This window comes from Nycticebus coucang, chromosome 14 (genome assembly GCF_027406575.1).
Source record: "Nycticebus coucang isolate mNycCou1 chromosome 14, mNycCou1.pri, whole genome shotgun sequence".
In the NCBI taxonomy this organism is placed as follows: Eukaryota; Metazoa; Chordata; class Mammalia; order Primates; family Lorisidae; genus Nycticebus; species Nycticebus coucang.
This window is the reverse complement of record NC_069793.1, coordinates 50,418,432-50,438,665: the sequence shown is the minus strand read 5'-3', so window position 1 is coordinate 50,438,665 and position 20,234 is coordinate 50,418,432. Positions and strand designations below refer to the sequence as shown.

The 20,234-nt window shown below is 44.5% G+C and overlaps 1 protein-coding gene across 1 annotated transcript in view; it reads left to right on the top strand.

Moving 5' to 3' along the window:
- The first annotated feature begins 2,023 nt into the window (after positions 1–2,023).
- Positions 2,024–20,234, top strand: part of SPON1 (spondin 1) — a 295,842-nt gene continuing 277,631 nt past the window's right edge. The window contains exon 1 of the mRNA XM_053562823.1: positions 2,024–2,597. Within this exon, the coding sequence (XP_053418798.1) occupies positions 2,360–2,597 (238 nt within the window). The 5' untranslated portion in view covers positions 2,024–2,359. The remainder of the gene's footprint in view (positions 2,598–20,234) is intronic.

The following is a 20,234-nucleotide window of genomic DNA, read 5'->3' as shown; positions in this document are numbered from 1 at the left end:
CCTGATCTAGAAAATGGTGGTGGGGCAGTGGAGTGGAATGGGGCCTCTCACCACACTTGGTTTTTGTATCATTGCCCAATACAAAGTTAAATGTTGCATCTCTGCCTACTTCATGCCGCTCACCTCCAATTTAACTTTGAATAACTTTGGTGATGCGTAGATGAAAAGATGTTCAAGAGCATGTATTTGAGCTTTTAACATGTAATAAGCTCCGTGAAGATAGGAGTCACATTTTATTCATCTTTGTGGTTTCCTGCTCTCTAGGTACACTCTCAAGACCACTCATTTTAGTTTGTAGCATATATCACAATTATAAAAGGCTTCATACAACTATGTGTTTAATATTTGACTTTGGCACAGGACTGTAAAGTTCACAAAGGCAAGTCACTTATCTACCTATCTTGTATCCAAGCACAGGGAGGACTTTTGATATGAATGAATGAATGAATGAATTTCTGTTCCCTTGTGTGCCCCCCTGTCAGCACAGAGTCTGGCTCCAAATCTGCTCTTAATGAAGCTTGCTGGGTGGATGGGACCGTGCAATAGGGAATGTAGCATGAGCTCTGAGCCTGTCAAATGAAGATGGAGAAAACTCCCCCAGGATGCAGACATGGATGTGAGCATCACCTCAAAAAGAGGGCTGGTCAGCCAGATCAGGGGCTGCTAAGGACTAAGGAGGCCAGGGCTGAGAGAAGAGCATAACTTGCTTCAGCAAGGAGTAGGTTACTCTCAAGTGACCCCTGAGAGAAGGTACCCAGTTCATGGTGACAGTGGAGTCATATAAGGACCAAGGAGTAAGTGGGCAGGCAGGGAGGAATGGACACATCCAATGCAGATGGCTCCTTGGACCTGTTAGTAGTGATGTGAAAGAGAAAACTCCTGGAAAGGGAAAGGAGATTGCTCACTATTGTGGGCACTTGAGGTGTTGGAGGCACTGGGAAGAAAACGAGGGGGAAACCAAAGCTTCTGAGAGTGACTGGGGAGGGATGCTTGTGCCACTGAGAAGAAGCAGGGGCCTAAAGTGTCCCCAGAGGGGTGGGAGGGCAGGGGGCCCTGGAGACTGGCCCAGGTGTTTTATATGGGTCAGTCATTTAATTCTAACATAAACCCCTCCAAGGGTATATTAGTTCCCACATCCAACCCCCTGTTCTGCAAAGTAGGAAACAAACCGGGAGAGGTGAAATAATTAGCCCAAGTCCCACAGAAAGTGGCAGAACTGAGGCTTACTTCAGGTTTCTTTCTCCCTGGGAAAACACAATGCGCCCTCAAGCACAGCACCTCCCTGAACATCTGCCCCTGGGGACTGAGAACCTGATCTAAAATCTACCGCCAAGAAAACACAGGTTCTTCTTTGAACCTTTCCAAACGCTTTTCCAGGACTGTAGGAAGACATCCTGGGCCTTAGGCACTTTCGTCTTCGTGGGCTCCTTCCTCCATAAGACAATGTTAGACATCGTATTTTATGAGTGTGTAGGTATTAATACGAATATATTAGTATTATATAGTAAAATATTTTGTTTGACCTAAATGGCTTTTTTCCTTCTGATTTTAAAAAGAACTTTTTCATAGATCTCCAAAAATACTGTGGGTTCTAAGCGCGGTGCTTTCTGGATAAATCGTTTGCTCCTTTTTTGTCCTCCAGTCTGACCTGTTCCAATATGGCCCTGGGAAGAGCAATGGAACCAGAAAATCGCGCACCGAAAGCTGCCTTAACTATTCACCAAGTCTCCGTTTGCTAGTCTGTTACATACAAAATGAGTAAAAGTAATGTAATCTTCACTGTGCGTGGGGAGGGCGGGGACGGTGAGGAGATATCGTAAGTAAACCTCCCAGCACGTCGCTAGGCACAATAGGTGTGAACACAACTTCATTCTGGGGCTTCCCTCCCTTGGAACACGGTCCTCCTCAGGATCCTGGGTGTAGCGGGGTGGGGGTAGCAGCCTCCTTGGAGATGGGACAGAACCCACAATGTCCCTGTATCCTATGATTTCTTCTCCAGACCCTGGGAATCCAGCGTTGCAAAATAAACACGGCCTCGCAGCTAATCACCAGTTCGGAAACAAAACAGCGCTGCGCTCGGGAATCTGGGCAAAATCAGCCCTCCCTCCCCTGCTCCTTCGCCGCCGCCCTCCCCTCCTCGTGCTGCTCGGCTCGCTCGGCTCGCTGGGCTCGGCTCAGCTCAGCTCAGCTCAGCAGCCGCCAAGCCGAGGCGGGCACAGTCTCCGAGTCGCCGACGCCGGCTCCGAGCTCCCTCTCCCCGCCCGGGCTCCGCCAGGTCTCGCCTCCGCCCGGACCACTTTGGGCAGGAATCGCGTGGTGAGGGCCAGAGTCGGCGGCACAAAGTTGGGAGCCCGCGAGGATGAGGCTGGCCCCGGCGCCCCTGAGGCTGAGCCGGAGTCCGGCGCTGCTGGCCCTGGCGCTGCCCCTGGCCGCGGCGCTGGCCTTTTCGGACGAGACCCTGGACAAAGTGCCCAAGTCGGAGGGCTACTGCAGCCGCATCCTGCGCGCGCAAGGCACGCGGCGCGAGGGCTACACCGAGTTCAGCCTCCGCGTGGAGGGTGACCCCGACTTCTACAAGCCGGGAAGCAGCTACCGCGGTAAGTGGCCCGGGGTAGCGTTAGGGGCGCGAGACCCAGCTCCTGGAGGGCGCCGACCACACGGTGCCGGAGGAGGGCGCGCGGTCCCTGGGCGCACTGTACTGGTGCAGCCCCGCAAGAAACCCTTCGGACTTGCTGTCCTTAGCCCTTTTAGCCGCGAGTTTGGTGCTAATTGCAAACTGGATTCCGAGGCCGTCGCGGGGGCTGCAGCCAGGCGAGGTAACCTGGATCTCCAACGCGCGGGGGGCTGTAGTGGAGCCATGAGTCGGGCTGGCCTGACTAGAGGGAAATCCCGCGTCTCCCACGGTGGTCTTAGAAGAGAAATAGACCCACCTTTCCCCAGATCGGTCGTTTCCTTAGTGGAAAGAACCTTGGTTTCTCTCAGTTGGATCCCAGCAAGACAGTGACTGCAGTTTTCCCAGCTTCCAACCCTGAAGGAGACGGGACCAGCTTCTCCAAAGACTGGCCTGGGCGGGACAGGCACTTCAGCTTCCGTGGATAGGTCCCAGGAACTTCAGCTTCTTTCTAAACGGGCCGAGGGCTCAAGAAAGAGGGAGAGGAACAACCTGAAGCTCTTTGAAAGGGTCCCTGGAAACACCCCCAAATTATTGTTTCAGGGTCTCAGAAAGGCTGAGGACCTTGGATTTCCAGGACAGGTTCCTAGTGGGAACGGGGTCCCCAAAGGGCTTTGGGTAGGCTCCGAGGGGGAAGTGGATTGGATGAAGACAGAAAGGAGCCCCGATTCCTGAGGCCTGCTCCCTAGAGGCCGGGGAACCTTGGCTCCTGCATCCCGGGGCTCCGCACCCCAGGGAGGTTGCGCCTACGCTACTCAGCTGAGAGCGGGGGTTTCCGGAGCGCAGGGAGGAGGTGTACAAGCTAGTGAGCTGGTACCGGGAGAGGCCGCTCGACTGGCACCGACCTGAAGACCCCTGACTCCATCCCCATCCCCACCCCGCCACCGTCTCCGTCAGCCAGGTCATCTCCCCAGAAACCTCTGCCCCAGGCGGCTGCAGCCGGTCTGAGACTGGACACCTGGTAGGGATGGAAGCGTGGCTGGATCACCCAGGATCCGGCAGCGAGGCGTGTCCCCTCACCCTCTCCCCTTCATAAGTCAGTTCTGGTGCCAAGCAGGGAAGAGCGGGTCACTGGGGCAGCTGATGGGGCAAATAGGCTGTCCAGCCGCGGCCCTTCTGTCTTTTCCTTCCTAGTTCCCTAGAGTGTCGCCGGCGCAAGCAGTGGGAGCAGCACAGGAGAAAGTTTGGGGCAGTGTCAGCTGGCACTGAGGCCGCGCAGGAGACCAGAACCAAGGGCCAACCTTCTAAGACGGGCTTCTCTCGTTTTCCCGGGGTCATGTCCCTGTCTTTACCCACCCAGAGCTACTCAGAGCCTTGGCGTGCTCAGCGCTTGGCCCCAGCGCGCGGGTCTGCGGGATCCTCGGTACTGCACGAAGAAAGAGGTTGGGCGGAGGACAGCCCGGGAGGGAGCGCGGCTTGGAGCCTGGGCTGGAGCGAGCCGCCCTGACAAGAGGCGACAGCCACTCCGTACAGCCGGAAGGCGGCGGGCCCTTCCCGTAGACCAAGGGCAAGCGTGACCTCATTGGCCCATGCTTTCCTCTCCAAAGCAGAGGATCTAGGTTCACTGGGGAAACAGCCTCCGTTCCACGTAGGAGAGAAAGAATTGGCTCTGGAATCAAACGGACTTGGGTGCAGTAGGTGTGTGACCTTGTGCAAGTCATTTAATTACAGCCCATGTCCCAGCTGTAAAAATAGCGGTCTGTGTAAGTGGTCATAGGGAGTAAATGAGTTTACAGAGGTGATGTGTGTGAGTTACAGCAGGTTCACAGCACATGCTAGGTTGAGTTGAATGTGAGGCTTTATTGATTTGATATTCTGGTGAGGTAGGGGGGTGTGTGTGTGTGTGAGAGAGAGAGACAGAGACAGAGAGAGAGAGGTTTTTTTTTTTTTTAGCACTTCTTGGTCCAATCTACTAGTACATGGTGGTTACCTGGGTCCTCATTAATCGAATGAGTGAATGAATGATTCCTCCATATTAGGAGATTTTCCTAAGACTGTCCCTAATTTAAACCCAGGAAGATTTTTTTTTCAGTGATTTTAGGTTAGTGTTGGGTTAGCCAATTGTCCTACCTGGCTGCTCTTCCCACTCTAATCCTCAGTGTTCAGCTGAGCACTGGCAGCAGGTGGCCCTGGCACCGGGAGGGAGGCACATCTGGTACTCATGTGGCCAGAGAGGTTCTGGAACTACCTACACTGGGAGGGGTGTAGGTGGGAGCAGGAGACAGGGAACAGGGTCTGGAGAGCCCTGGATTTCACCCTACAGGCTACTCGACCTAAACAGTTAGCCTTTGGGACTTTGCCCCCCCCCCCCAGACCCCACACCACCATGTTGTAGGTTGGACAGTCATCTTTTTACCTTTCTGTGGCTAAGAGACCTTGAAAGAAAGATCTTGCAGGAAGCCGCTGAGGTCTTCTAAGTAACTATTCTGCAATTAGCAAACCAGATTCCAGCCACTCAATGGTAGGAAGAAAGGGTGCTGGCCTAGTTTGTGACATTTTCTCTTGGCTTATGCATTCTTAGAATAATTATGTTAAAAGTAAATCTAATGCATTCTGCTTGGTATATTGACTTAGGGCTGAAGAAGTTAGCATTCCCCTGGTGTTCTATTTGCTTCTTTTATTTTTTCCTGAACTCAGATTCCTCACAATCCTGGGAATCAATGGCTTGTTTTCCTGCTCCTGGTCTTTCTCCACAGCATTCCAGTTTATTCCCAAATAGCATCTGCTCTCATGTCCTCCATCTGAGTATAGTCTTTAAGTAGTCCAGACTGGAATAAAATGATCACCATTAAAAAATATTGAAACCTGGGGTTTCTTCTCCACAGCCTGGGTCCGGTTGAGATGATTATTCAGCCTTTACCAAGTTGTTAGCACTATATCAACTTCCTTTTCTCTCCCCCCACTTCTCTCTTCTCCCTCCCTTTTTCCCCTTCCTCCTCCTCCAGCTGCAATAATTGTGCTTTAGAAAGCTCTGAAAGGCCTGCTCTGTTTCTGACCAGGGCCTCCTTTGAAAAGGAGATTACAGTGATTAAAAATAACAAGTTGAGGATCCTCTAGGGGCTTCCCTTATAGAAGGACAATTTGCAGGACCACTATTTCCCAGATCACAATTTCAAGCCAAATAGAAGAAAATCCGCTGAAATGTTCAAGAATTAATTGAAAATAGAAGAAGTTCTTTTGTCTGACCAAAGGTCTGTTTATTAAGAAAATAAAGTCAGAACCTGGCTAATAACAGTGGCTTTTCCTAGATGCTCTTTAAAGGAAAATTTCAAGGAACTTGATGAGAAAAAGACTGTCCAGTTGAGATTTCAAAAGCTGGTCTAACTTCAAGCATAATTGGGGGATTTATCCTAAAGTGAGAGGTTTAGAAACCTCAAAAGCGGCTTTGGCTTTTCTTTTTTTGTCTCTCTCTGCAACATTCACTGCCCATAGAAGTAGGCACCAGAGCCTCATGGAAAGAGCACAGGCTTTGATGGTAGATGGGTGGGTTTCAATTCCTGGCTTCATCATATATTCTCTGTGTGACTTCAGGCAAGTCACTTCACCTCTCTGAGCCACAATTTCCCCATCTGTGAAAAGGGGGTGTTTCATTTTTCTCCAGCCTTGCTGTGATAATTAGAAATAATCTAAGTGAAAAGAAAATGACACACAGTGGTTGCTGAAAAAATATGTTATGAGATGATTATTTTAGAACTAGAAAAATACTTAGCAGCAAAGCACTGGATAAGACTCTGTGTTAAGTTTTCCTACTCAGTTTACTTATTCCTTGTAGTACTTGAGGCAGTTTATTATTATTTTACAGATGAGAAGAGTAAGTCTCAGAGAGGTTAATTCCTTACCTATGGTCACACAGCTCATAATCGGTGGAGCCAGGACACAGTCTCAAATCTGACTCCTAAATCTCTGCTCTTCACTAGTCTTCTATGCTGACTCCAGTTAGGAGTAGAATAAATTCACTGAGCTATCCTCAGCTCCTGGATGGCGAATCTTCCTTGGAAAAAAAAGCAGCTGACAACAAATCAAGATAGTAACTGACATATCTCAGGACACATAATAATAAAGTAGTGGATCCTTATTTATATTTGCTTTTCTCTTTTATGGTTTCAGTATTGAATTTTCCCATAAAGCAGAAAATTAATTTTGAAACATGAAGAACCCTGTCATTCTTTAGCCAATTCCTTTTGTTTGTGGGGAAACAGAAACAAATTGGACAGGAAAAACCCCGGATTTATTGTTGTTTTATTTTTGTGTGTTATATGACCATGGCTGCACAATGAGATGTTTTTTAAAAAAGTCTCTATGATCTGAGAAATTTAAGCCGAGTGAAGTCTTTTACACAAACCATAGAACAGCCTCTATAAATTGACCACCCAAGGGAATGTAACAACTGGTGAACATACAGGGGTGGTCAACCTAGGAAACCAAGCCTGCTATACTGATGTGTACATGTGGTGCATGTCTGGTCTAGGAAAATTCGGTCAACTTAAGGAGGGTGGTCAGTGTAGGGAGGCTGGAGGTGGTCAACTATGGAGATTCCACTGCATTTCTCAAATAGTGGGGGTTTTTAAAAAACTAAATACTACTGATAACATTATAGTTAAAGTCACCTCTCTTCTTGTACCATGCTCCTCTTTTTTATTACATAATTTTATCTTTTAACCCTTCTTCCTTTTCAGAAGTATTTAGTTCAAATTAATAATAAAAATTAAAAGATGCATACATATCTAATGCTTAATGCTCATGGAGATCGTTTATTGCTTTGAGTTTCAGGAAATAAAAGAAATTAAAACATAAAAAAATGAAAGCATATCAAATTGGAAGTTTTTAAGGTTTAAAATGTGAGTATTTCTCCATATTATAGGTAAGTTGTTCCATTACAGCTGAATTTTTCAACTGGAACAATAGTCTATAATTGGTGATATTTTCGTGAACATGGGCTGATTTATCAAGAGCTTATCACTATCATAGTCTTCGTTTGCTTGTTACACAGAATGTCAGATACAGGTCAATAATATTTCTGTCAGGGGGAAACAAACTCTTACCATGTTATATTAGTCACAGTATAGGCTAAAGTTCATGTTACTAGGAGATCCCAAAATACAATGTTTCAAACAAGAGATAAATGGGAGGTCCAAAATGATGGGACGCTTTGTACCACAAGGTTATCTGGGAGCTACGTTCCTTATATTTTGTCACCCTGCCATCTTCCAGCACTCATTTCTCCAGAGAGTAGCTACCAGTCACATATGGCCATTAAGTACTGGCTAGTCTAAAATGAATGGCCGTAAGTGAAAAATTCACACTGGATGTTGAAGAATTAATACGAAAAACAGTAAATGTTCCATTAATAATTGGTATATTGGCTATATGTCGAAATGATAACTGTATATATTAAGTGAAATATATTGTTACAATTAATTTCACCTGTTTTACATTTACTTTTATGGATGCCTGTTAGAAATAAAGTTATTGTCCCCTGACTTGAGTTTATTTCTGTTGACAGCATCATTCTAGGGTGGTGTTCTCTTTCGCATGGTTACAGCCTGCTCCTGACCACCACACCTGAGTTCCAGTGAGCATGCAGGGGGAAGGAAGCAAAATAAAAGCAGTTTTCTTTTAATAATACGACCCAGAAACTGCACCCAGCACTTCTAAACACACTCCATTTGGTAAAACTTGCATCATCTGGCCACACCTAGATGCAAGGGAGGCTGGGAAACACAGCATTTAACTGGGCAGCCACTTGAAGGAGGATTTACTTTTCAAAAGGATTAGCGGGGAATTGAATGTGGGAGGACAATTAGCTGTCTCTGTCACATGCTTTATTTATTTTTCTGTGACATGTTTTAATGCAAAATCATGTGAAACAATATTTCACGTTTTTTCAGTCAGTGAAAGGTCATTTTGGTGGGGCTACTCTACAACATATGAACTGATATTCCTACTTAAGTGAATCAGCAGAGGAAGAAGTGTTGGGGTGTGTGTGTGTGTGTGTGTGTGTGTGTGTGTAGCCTGTTCTGGCTCACCCCTTTCCTAAATAAAGGAGGGCACCACAAAGAAGGAGAGAAAGAAATGAAGAAGTGAATAATGAAAGATGGGCGGCGCCTGTGGCTCAGTCGGTAAGGCGCCAGCCCCATATACCGAGGGTGGCGGGTTCAAACCCGGCCCCAGCTGAATTTCAACCAAAAAATAGCCGGGGCGTTGTGGCAGGCGCCTGTAGTCCCAGCTACTCAGGAGGCTGAGGCAGGAAAATCGCTTAAGCCCAGGAGTTGGAGGTTGCTGTGAGCTGTATGATGCCATGGCACTCTACCGAGGGCCATAAAGTGAAACTCTGTCTCTACCAAAAAAAAAAAAAAAAAAGAAAGGGGAGTGCTGTGGGAAGAGAAAAAGAGAAGAAAAATCCCACCTAGGTATATATTCAGAATAAAGATGAAAGAAAGAATTTGAATACAGCAGAGTCCTATTAAGATGGGACTTCAAGGTTAGATTCAAGAGGCACTGTGAAAAGCAAAAATCATGCAAGTCAGAATTGTTCCTTAAAAATCCTTTGAAATCATACATAAAATATAATACAGATGCCAGCTTCAATCTAGCCTTACTTACGCACCCTCCGGGTTTGTCTGTTAGCAGGGGATAGAAAGGAATTGTCATGTCTCTGTAAGTCCAGCACTTCTATTTTCCCTTCAGCATTGGAAGTGATCAATGTTTCTTCGATTGAGTATTAGATAAAACCGCTGGTTTGCTCCACCTGAAACACTGACATGGAAGTACAAAATCACAACATGATGGAGCAAGGTTGCTGAGAGTCTCGCCTCATGCCCACTCAGGCACGTCTGTGCATGGAATGGAGCGGCAAGTGGACATGGTCGTTTAAAGTATTACTTCTTCTCTCTCTTTTTTCTCCAACAGTGTGCAGTTGTGTTTGATTTTACCAAATGCACCTCTTCTGGAGTATCCATGCTGTCATGGAGCTCACTACATCACATAAAAGCTTTTTGTGGTGCTAGCTAGCTCTTGCTGGTATAAAACGCCCCATTACTATGGGATGTTTTGGTGGGGCTAAAGTTAAAGCGATGCTACCTCAGATAAGACAGAGGAAGGAGTTAGGCGACACCACCAGAAGTCCTTTGTGAGGCCTACATAGATAAGGCTTCTAACTTTCACAGAATATTCGAAATGGGCAAGAAAAGTTCAGGGAAACTTAAACAAGGGTCTACCCACACCTGTGATTTGCTTGAGACCCAGGAGACTCATGGGAAATAACTCGAGCCTTATCTATAGTTGTGGTTTAGATATTTGCAAATATGTCTCATGGACTGGGAGAAGCGGGTAGGGCAGAGAAGGGGTCCAAGAACCAATCACCATGTTAAAGGCTAGAGAGTGGAAAATGGGCAGATTGAAAGTAAGACAGAATTGAATAGTGGTTCTAGGAGCTCCAGGAAGCTCTTCTCCCTTCTCCCTCCCATCCTCCTCTTTCCTGGTCATCCCTGGCCCTTGCCTCACCTCTTTGCAACAACACAGTTCTTTGAATTCTCCAAACACACCATGCTCCCTCATTTCCACTCCAGGGCCTTTGTACTTGCTCTTCTTCTAAGGAGAATGGTTATCCACAGGTCTTTGTATAGCTGCCTTCTTGACTTTTAAGTTAATCTCTTTAAAGAGGCTTCTCTGGGCCAGATACGATGGCTCATACCTGTAATCCTAGCAGTCTTAGAAGTCAAGATAGGCAGATTGTTCAAGTTTAGTAGTTTGAGACCAGCCTGAGCAAGAGTGAGCCCCCATCTCTGCAAAAAGTAGCCAAGCATTGTGGTGGGTGCCTGTAGTATCAGCTACCTGGAGTTGAACCCAGGAGTTGGAGGTTGGCTCTGAGCTATGACTGACACTGGCACTATAGCCTGGGGCAATAGAGTAATACTCTGTCTTCAAAAACAAACAAACAAAAAGAGGCTTCTTGACTAGTAATTTATGTTTCCCGTGACTTTTATCTGATGTCATTTTCTTCATAGCCTTAAACACTGTGAAATTATCTTGTTTATCATTCACCTCCTCAAGCTTTATGAGAGCAAGGACTTTGACTTTCTTACTTGCTATTTTATCTCCAGTGCCCAGAACAGTGCCTGGAAGTGGCAGGCACTAAATCATTATTTGTTGAAACATATTAATGTATCATTTAAACCCTAATAGCCCTGTGAGGTCTCTCTCTAAGAGAGCTGGATGGAAGAAGGGGAAAGCGTCTTTCCCTCAGCCATAGAGAAGGGTGAGCACCAGGGGATGGCAGACAGGGGACAAGCTGCTCCAGGCGGTGGCAGCAGAGAGAAAGGATGGCCAGTGCCCTGGAGGCACTGGCCAGAGGTGGAGGCAGGCAGGTGGCCGGGTTCCAGAGTGCAGAGTATGGGGAGGAAAGAGGATGCATGCTGGAAAGTTGGAACATTGATGGTGCAGAGTGGAAAGCAAAGCAACGCAGGCAAAAGGGTGAAAGGAAAGAGCTGCCAACTTCAGACATTAGCTTTGAGTGTCTGGAGAAGTAAGGCTAAGGAGATGATTGATCCACCCAACCTAGAAACCAATTTAAGCACTTCCCCCAGAACCAGCACTTTATGGGTTATGTGTGGCAGTTTCCAAACCTAGCTATTTATTAGGGCTGGATGGATTCTAAGAACCTCATATGCTTTCTTATTTTTTTTTTTTTTCAAAGAAAGAAAATGAGAAACAAAGAGAACATCACTGAAAGGTGGTCCTTTTTCTTGAGCACATTCCCCCTCTCCGCCTCTCATACCTCAGCAAATGGTCACATGACTGCTCCGTCCTCTTACTGTAGACACCATGCAGTGGCCAGTGGAATGTGCTCAAAGCTGGCACGACCCACCATGACCCTGCTTGGCAGCAGGGGAATGAGGGGAACTGTGAGTTTTCCTCAGGTGGCATGCTCACAGACTGGGGACACCCGAGCCAGGGCTGACCTGGTCGTACTTCTCTGCTGCCAGACTCTGCCTCCCATGTGGCTTCCACATAGCTGTCCGAGGTTCTGTCCTTTGGCATCAAGAAAAATAAGGTCTCTCCTGGGCCACATGTCAGCCCTTGTGATGTTTGTCAGCCCAAATAGTTGTTAAGGCTTCTCTTAACTAAAGCGCCCATTTCCTTCACCGTTCTTTGTCGGATACTGTTTCTTGTCCCCTTGTACTTTGTACTCCAGATGTGCTCCTTTAGGGGCAGAGCATGGCAGGAGGATCGTCTCCCTATCCTGCTCATTGTACTTGTGTTAAGCTTGCCGGGTCTTGTGTTTGCTATTTTGGCAGCTGTGTTGAGCTCTGTAATTGCACTGAGCTTGCAGCCAACTCAAATTCTTCCTGTTTGCTGGGAAGGGCTACTGCCCTCCTTAACCTAGATGGGTGAACATAAGATTTGACATGATTCTTTATTAGACTTAACCCAGTATGTTTGTATCCATCCCTGCAGCTGTCAACCGTTCATGGATCTGGATTCTGTCACTGGGTGACTTATCTACATAATCTAATTTTGGATTACCCACAAATTCGATAAGTCGATCTTCTAAGTCTTTCTCCAAGAGGTTGGTCAATATGAATATTCACCTCTGTTTCCTTACCTGTAAACCAGCAGGTCAAAAAGACTCAGGACAGAGCTCTCTAACCTCCCTTACAGACTTTGCCTAAAGCTGACATCTAGTTAAATAGTTTTGAGGTCAACAGATCTGCTGTCATCCCAATGCTATTTACATGCCAACTGCCACCCCCTGGTCAGCTACCTCAGTTTAGTTATGAATACTTTCCCTTTAACCTCTTGATGATTCATATAGTTCAGGAAGAATTATTTTCTTTCTTTGCTTCAAAATCAGCCAAGACTCTTTCCACCCCAAACAACAGGAACAAAGTCAAACTGAGACAAAAGAGGAAATGTGTTGAGCCCTGCATTTGCAAAGTCTGGTGGATCTGGCTTCAGGCATCAATGGATGGAGCATGTTAAACAGGGTCATTGGATCACTCTCTCTTTCCCTTCAAGTCTTTCCATCCCTCTCTTCTACCTTCTCTTGCTCCTTCCATCCTTTCTCTTGCCTGTGTTTTTGTGTGTTGTCTTCACTTTTTCTTACTACAGAGGGGCTTTCTCCAAATGATGGGGAGGATAGCTGCCAACAGCCTCCTATGGAAAGCCTCTTAGCTGGATCTGGGACGAAAACAAAAGCCCTTTCCCCCTCACCCAAACTGAAACATTCCAGGGAAGGATTCTGATGAGTCCAGCTTGGTATCTCGGGATTGATGGGCCGTGATTGGCAGCCCCAGGGATCCCACGGTCAGGGTGGGAAAAAGAATGGGGGTCGCCTAGAGCTTTCTGTCCTCACCTGTATTTTTAGCTGTATTCTCTTGGCTGACATATCTCTACCTCCTCAGGAGCATCTTCCCATTATTTTTCCTATCCGCACGCTATTCAGCTCCTCATCTGGCTCTGAGCTATCCCATGATGAGGTAACACATGGGGAAAAGAATTAACTTTTATTGAGCTGAGGCCACGTGCCTCATTGCATTGTCTGCTTTAATCCTCATGACAAATCCATGACATGATAATTATGATTCTTGTTTCATAGAGGAGACTGATTTATATTCCAGTATATTTTATTGATTTAGCAGACATTTTTAATATGCATCTGTTATCGTAATGACAACATAAGGTAAATGCTATTACTGCTGGTTTACAGGTAAGGAAACAGAACCAAAGAGAACTTCAAGTAACTTGCCCAAAGTTATACCTAATAAACACAGGGGAATTTTAAACCAGGGCTGTTAGCTACATATACTATGGAAAAATAGCCCTAATGATTTTAAATGTGCATGATCTTTAATTTGGAATGGGAAAGCTAATGTACTGACTAAAGAAGGTCACTAGAAGAACAGCATAATCCGACCCCCCCAGACACACATGCTCACTGCGGGGTCATTAGCCCCGTCTTCCTATCTGCCAGCACCTCATTACATCATTACATCACCAGCAAGTCTTCTCTTGCATGATCCTGCATGGGTGGGCTGAATTGTTATGCCAGTTTCTCAGTGAAGCATGTGAGTTGCAGCTATTCAGAGCTCAGGAAGTTGTGCAAAGAAGAGAGGAGATCACTATGGCTTTCTTAATGCACCAGCAGCGGTCTTTATAACCCCTTAAGGCAGAAGCTAAAGTTCTTGGTGATTGAGTGTGTAGCATGAAGACTAAAGCATTTCAATTAACACATAGCAGATGGATGGATGGCAACGGCCGGTCATGTGATGGAGCTGAGACCTGATTTAGGACTTTCTTCCTGAGGTCAGGTTTGTAATTCTCAAACCCAATAGGTGGAATTGGGGAGAAGGGATGGAACTGGAGGAGATCCAATGAGGGTAATGGGCATAGAAGATGAAGTGGGTAACAGTTCATTAGAGTTTTTGTTAGATGATCAACACATCAATATTTAAGGACACAGAAAGTTATCTGGGAGTTAGGTGGGGCTGAGTTTTCATACAGCATCTCCAAGGATAGGGAGAACCCTGCCCTTGTTGGGGATCTGAGGCTAGGCTCTAGTGTGAAACACAGTCTTCATCCAAACGGGGAAGGCCCTTGCCACTGAGCATTTAGGGCAGGGCTGTAATTAATTCAGTAATTACACAACCTCCAGCCTGGTCTTCCTAAACCATAAATCTGAATATGACATTCCCTAGCTCACATCTCTCAGATCCCTTCAGGGTCTCCTCATGACTTACAGGGTGGTGTCCATACATCTTAGAAGGCATTAGAGGCCTTTGACCATCTGTCCCCCTCCTTGTCTTCATATCTGGCCTTTTATCACACCTTCCATCCCAGCATGCAGCTCTGCCTTCCAAGGCTACAACTGGCCCATCCTGCCTCTCCCCCCACCTGGGATGCTTTTGCCTACTCTTATCCACTGGATAAACTACTACTTCTCATTCAACTTGCAACACAAATGCTATCTCCTCCTTGAATCCTCCTCTAACTTGCCGGTAGTAGATTCAGTGCTCCTTCCTCGAGGGTCCTAGAACTCATTGCCAATACCTCTGTAACACCCATCATAGTTTATAAAAAATTCTGTTGATGTATTTTTCCTCCTAGCTATTATATTCTGTGCTTCTAGAGGGCAGAGATGATGTCTTTTTTCTCTGTGTCTCCAGAGACACACCACTGGGCTGGCATAGAGGAAGTGCTCAGTAAAGAAAAAGATGAGGAAGGTTGCAGATTAGGCAAGGTAACTCATGAGAACTTTGGAGGAGGGACAAAAATATGAAATACTTTTCATTTGTTCAATCAACAAGTATTTATTGAACATTCACTATATTGAGAGATATTATTAGGTGCTAAAGACACAGTGGAGTTCAAGGCAGAATTGGTCTCTGGGATTATAGGTTATTAGGAGAGAGAGGCATTTAACAAATAATGTCACAAATGCATATTTAATTAAAATTGGGTGAGAGGCATTCAAGAAAAGAGGTGTTAAGAGGTATTTTGTAGAGGTCAGGGGATGGAGAGTTTCCCACAGGACACTCTATATTGAGTTTAATGGTCTATTAGAAGACTTGATTCATTATAAGGACTTACCCAAATCCACCCATAACCTGAACTTGTGAGGATCACCCTAAAGACAGTTATCTCCATAATAGTCATCTGAGTAGTCCCTCATTGACACCTACTAGAGATTTTCTTTGGAGGTTCAATCATTGTCCCCGAGGCTCAGCTCTTTGAAACACATTGTTAATTAAGCAGCCTGATGAGCATCATTATTTTTTATCATCATAATCATCATCTTCATCATCATCCACACCCCCACCATCACAACCATCATCATTATCACCACCATCATCATCACCACCCCTCCATCAGTATCATCACCTCCATCACCACCATCACTATCATCATCATCCTTTATGGTTCTTGAGCACTTTACATGTGCCAGGAACTGTGCTAAATATTTAATCTATTCCTGTAAGAAAGGCAGTTATCATCAACCTCTTAAAAAAGGAAGAATTTTTTAAAAATGAGCTCTGGGATTATAATCCAAAATCTTTTCTCTTAACCAGTTCCCTATATCTCGTCACAGGAAGGCTCTGAATGGACTTTCTTTAAAAAAAGAAATCCTTCATAAGCATTTTCCTTGGATCTCTTGGATTTCTTAATGGCCTCTCTTGGGAGGCACTTGGGAGGAGTCATTAGAGAGAAAATCCTATTATTTACTGCCAAACAGTCATCTTCAGTCATTACTGGGATTCAGAACATGCTGCACATTTGCGCCTTTTAGGAGGAAGCCATATAATGGTGTTCTCTGGAGGAATAGAGTCTCCTTTCTTCCTTCAAATTATACTGTGTAATAACATCATCACCAGTGATAATTATGGGTGGAAACCCCACCCTGGCTTCAGCCTCCAGAGCCTCCATCTTGTGTATTTTATCTTAAAAAAGTATAGTAAAAACTTAGTTTTCTAGAACCTGCAGGAATGCAGCATTACCGGAAGCTGAGTTTATGATTAGCTCCTAAGTACACAGTATAGATGTGCAAAAGGATAGATATTTATCAGAAACATTGCTTGGCTGGGCATCATGGCTTACGCCTGTAATCCTAGCACTTTAGGAGGCCAACCCGGGAGGATCACTTAAGGTCAGGAGTTTGAGGCCAGCCTGTGTAAGAATGAGACCCTATCGCCACAAAAAATAGAAAAATTAGCCAGATGTAGTGTCAAACACCAGCAGTTGCAGCTACTGGTTTGAGCCCAGGAGTTTGAGTTTGCAGTGAGTTATAATCAAGCCACTGCACTCTAGCTGGGGTGACAGAAAAAACAAAACGCCATCAACAAAAAGCCTCCAGAAACATTTCTCCACAATCATTTTATCAAAATACAACTTATATATGGAAAAGTTCACCATCATATAACCAAGTGAACTATCACATGTTAGACATATTCATGTAACCAGAACCCAGATCAAGAAGGAGAATATGCAGAGGCCAGAAGTGATAAGGAGGGGGATGAACAGAAGTTGATGAATGAGTATAAGTGTATTGTTTGATAGAAGAAATAAGACCTCATACCCATGTTCAATAGATCAGGAGGGTGAACTACAGTTTAACAATCTATTATACATTTCAAAATAGCTAGAAGATAATAATTGGAATGTTTCTAGTAAAGAAAAGGCAAATATTTAAGGTGATAGATGTCCAAATACACTGACTTTATTTTTACAAATTATATGAACGTATTAAATTATTACATGTACCCCCAACCTATGTACATCTATTATGCATCAATTAAAAAGATTGGTTAAGCAAAAAAAAAAAAAAAAAAAAGAACCCAATTAGCACTCCAATAATATCTCTTGTTCTCACTCCAAATTGCACTCCCTTTCCCACACACGTGACTACTGTCCTGACCTCTAGCACCACAGATTACTTTGCTTGTTCTTAAACTTTACATAAATAAATGTAATCATGCCATTCGTATTCTTTTGTGCCTGAATTCTTTCACTTGGAATTATGTTTGTGGAGATTATCCATGTTGCGCATAGCAGTATTGGTTCATTCTCATTACTGTAAGGCATTTGGTTATATGATTATGCCATAAGTTCAATGTCCATTCTACTGCTGATGGACATTGGAGTGTTTCTAGTTTGTTGGTCCTACAAATAATGTTAGTATGAACATTCTTTAAGATGTCTTTTGGTGCACATATGTTTGCATTTCTGTTGATTTAGGGAGGCGTTGCCAGGCCACGAGTTATGTATATGTTCAACTTTAGTAAAGACTGCAAAGAATTTTCCAGCAAAACTTACTTTTTCTATCAACAGTGTGTGAAAGTTCCAGTTGCCAACATTAGATGTTAATGCTTTCTTATTTAGTCAATTTGGTAGATATGCAGCATTATTTTATTGTAGATTTTTTATTTCCCTGTTGACTAAAGAGATTGAGAGCCTTTTCGTATGTTTATTGGCCATTGGGTACCCTTTTTTGATGTGTTAATGTCTTTTGCCTATTACTTTTTTGTATTGGATTATCTGTCTTTTTCTTATTGATCTGAAAGAATTCTTTATTTATTTTGGATAAAAGTCAATTTCTGGTTATATGATTGAAAATACCTTCTTCCATATTGTGACTTGCTTTTTCCCTCTTAATGGTATCTTTTGATGAGCAAAAGATTGATATCACCCCATTTATATATCTTCTCCTTTATTGTCAGTGCTTTTTTATGTCCGTGTAAGAAATCTTTCCTCTTCCAAGGTCATTCACATTCTATCCTACGCTATCATCTAAAAAGTTTATTACTTTGTACATTTAGCTCTGTAATCTGTGTGGACTTATTTTGTGGATGATGTGCAGTAAGGAGCCACATATACCTTTGGCTATCCAGTTGTCTTAGCACCATTTATTGCAAAGATCATCTTTTCTCCACTGCACTGCAGAACATCTTTTATCATAAATCAAGACGCCATATATTTGTGGAACTTTTCTGGACCCTAAACTTTTCAATTGGCTCATTTTTCTTTAGCTGCTTTCATTTCTTTAGCTGCGTAAGTTGTGATATCTGGTAGTGTGACTGTTCCAATTTTGCATTACTTTCTCAAGATTATCTTGGATATTCGTGGACATTTGCATTTCTACATAAATTTTAGAATCAGCTTGTCATTATTACAAAATGCATGCCAGGATTTTAATTTAGGTTGTGCTAAACCTATAGATCGATTTGAGGAGAATTGACATCTTTGAGTCTGCCAATCCAGGAACACTGTTAAGTAGGTTTAACTGCCCATCAACGCTCTGTTGACCACCATGCTGAGCTCAGATGGGGTTCTTGCCTTTAAAGGACTTACAAATGTGCAAGCACACACATGAACACAAACTATAATGAAATGTGACAGTCTCATCACTGATAATAGGAGTTAAACGTATTAAGTTCCTATTTGCATACAAAAGTATGATTTTAAGGACTTGACATATACCACTTTATTTGTATCTCATACTGATACTTTGAGATATGTGCTGTTATGTAGGTATTTTTTCATCTCAACAGTCCAAGAAAAAGAGTGCCTGAGTCTTTATAGGGAAATTGGGAACATACACAAAAGGTAAAAATTTAGCTGATTTCTGAAGAACTTTGCCAGGAATGGAGGAGGTGAAACATTCCAGGCATATGAGTAACATGTGAAAAATACTGTAGGGTGAAGTGATAATGGCTTTTCAGGACACTGCCAGTGAGTGAATCCCAAGATTGACAGGTAGTTCAGTGGGGGAATAGGAATGTGGTTGGGGAGGCTGGAGAGGCAGAGTTCGAGGGCCTTTTGGCCTATGGAGTTTGAGCTTTATCATGAAGCCAGTGGCTGCAGAGCAGGGATTGATCATCTGCCTTAGAGCGGGTTCCCACAAAGCTAATTGTATTCATTTCCTAGGTCTGTTGTATCCTAGCAAAAATAATAGAAGCCGGGGGCAGTGGCTCATGCCTATAATCCTAGCACTTTGGGAAGCTGAGTTGAGTGGATCGCTTGAGCTGAGGAGTTCAAGACCAGCCTGAGCAAAAGCAAGACCTCCATCTCTACTAAAAATAAAACTAGCAGGGCATTGTGGCAAGCACCTGCAGGCTCAGCTACTAGGGAAGCTGAGGCAAGGGGTCACTTGAGCCCAAGAGCTTGAGCTTGCTGTCAACTATAATGCCAGGGCACTAACCAGGGTGACAGAGTGAGACTCTGTCTAAAAAAAAGAAAAGAAAAATAATAGAAAGTAGTTGTCTCATAGTTCTGCAGGCTCGAGGTCTTTCTCAAGATATTCAGTGGCACTGTCTCCACTCGAGGCTCTAAGGGAGAGCTGCTCCATGCCTCTCTCCTAGTCTCTGGTGGCTGCCAGCCTAGAGTTCCTAGGCTTGTCAATGCTAAGTCTCCACCTCTGTCATTACCTGGTGTCTTTCCCTGTGCGTCTCTGTGACTTTTCTTATAAGGACACCAGTCATATTGGGTTTAGGGCCCATCCTAATTCAGTGTGACCTTGTCTTAACTAATTATACCTGTGAAACCCCATTTCCAAAGTCACCTTCCCAGGTACCAGTGGTTAGAACTTCAGTATATCTTTTGGGGGGCACATTTTAACCCTTGTGTTATCATAAGCCTCAGATGAGAATTTGGACAAAAGTGATTTTTCAAGAAAATGTTTCTAGGGGAAACCAGTAAGGAAGTGGGGAAAGAGGACAGGGATGGGGAGGGAGCCCGTGATCCCAGGCGTAGTCCCTGGGGACAGTTTCAGACTGATGTTGTAGGGTTGTTTTTGGAGTGTAAAGTATCCTTCAGAGCAGTCCTTACCTGATGCAAAGGAGCTGGACCTTTCCTATTAGGCAATGTGGGCGCCAATAACCCAAGGTCACTCCTCTGGAAAAGAGCTGTAGGTGCTGGCCATTGCAGGCAAAGTGACATCGATGCCAGGGTTACATTAAAATTGTCAAAAGACATTTGAGGAAATCTAGATGAATATCCCTACTGTTTCCTGCTTTGTCCTCTGCTCCCCTTCCTCCAGAACTGTGTATAAACGCCTTGAAGGACCCACCCT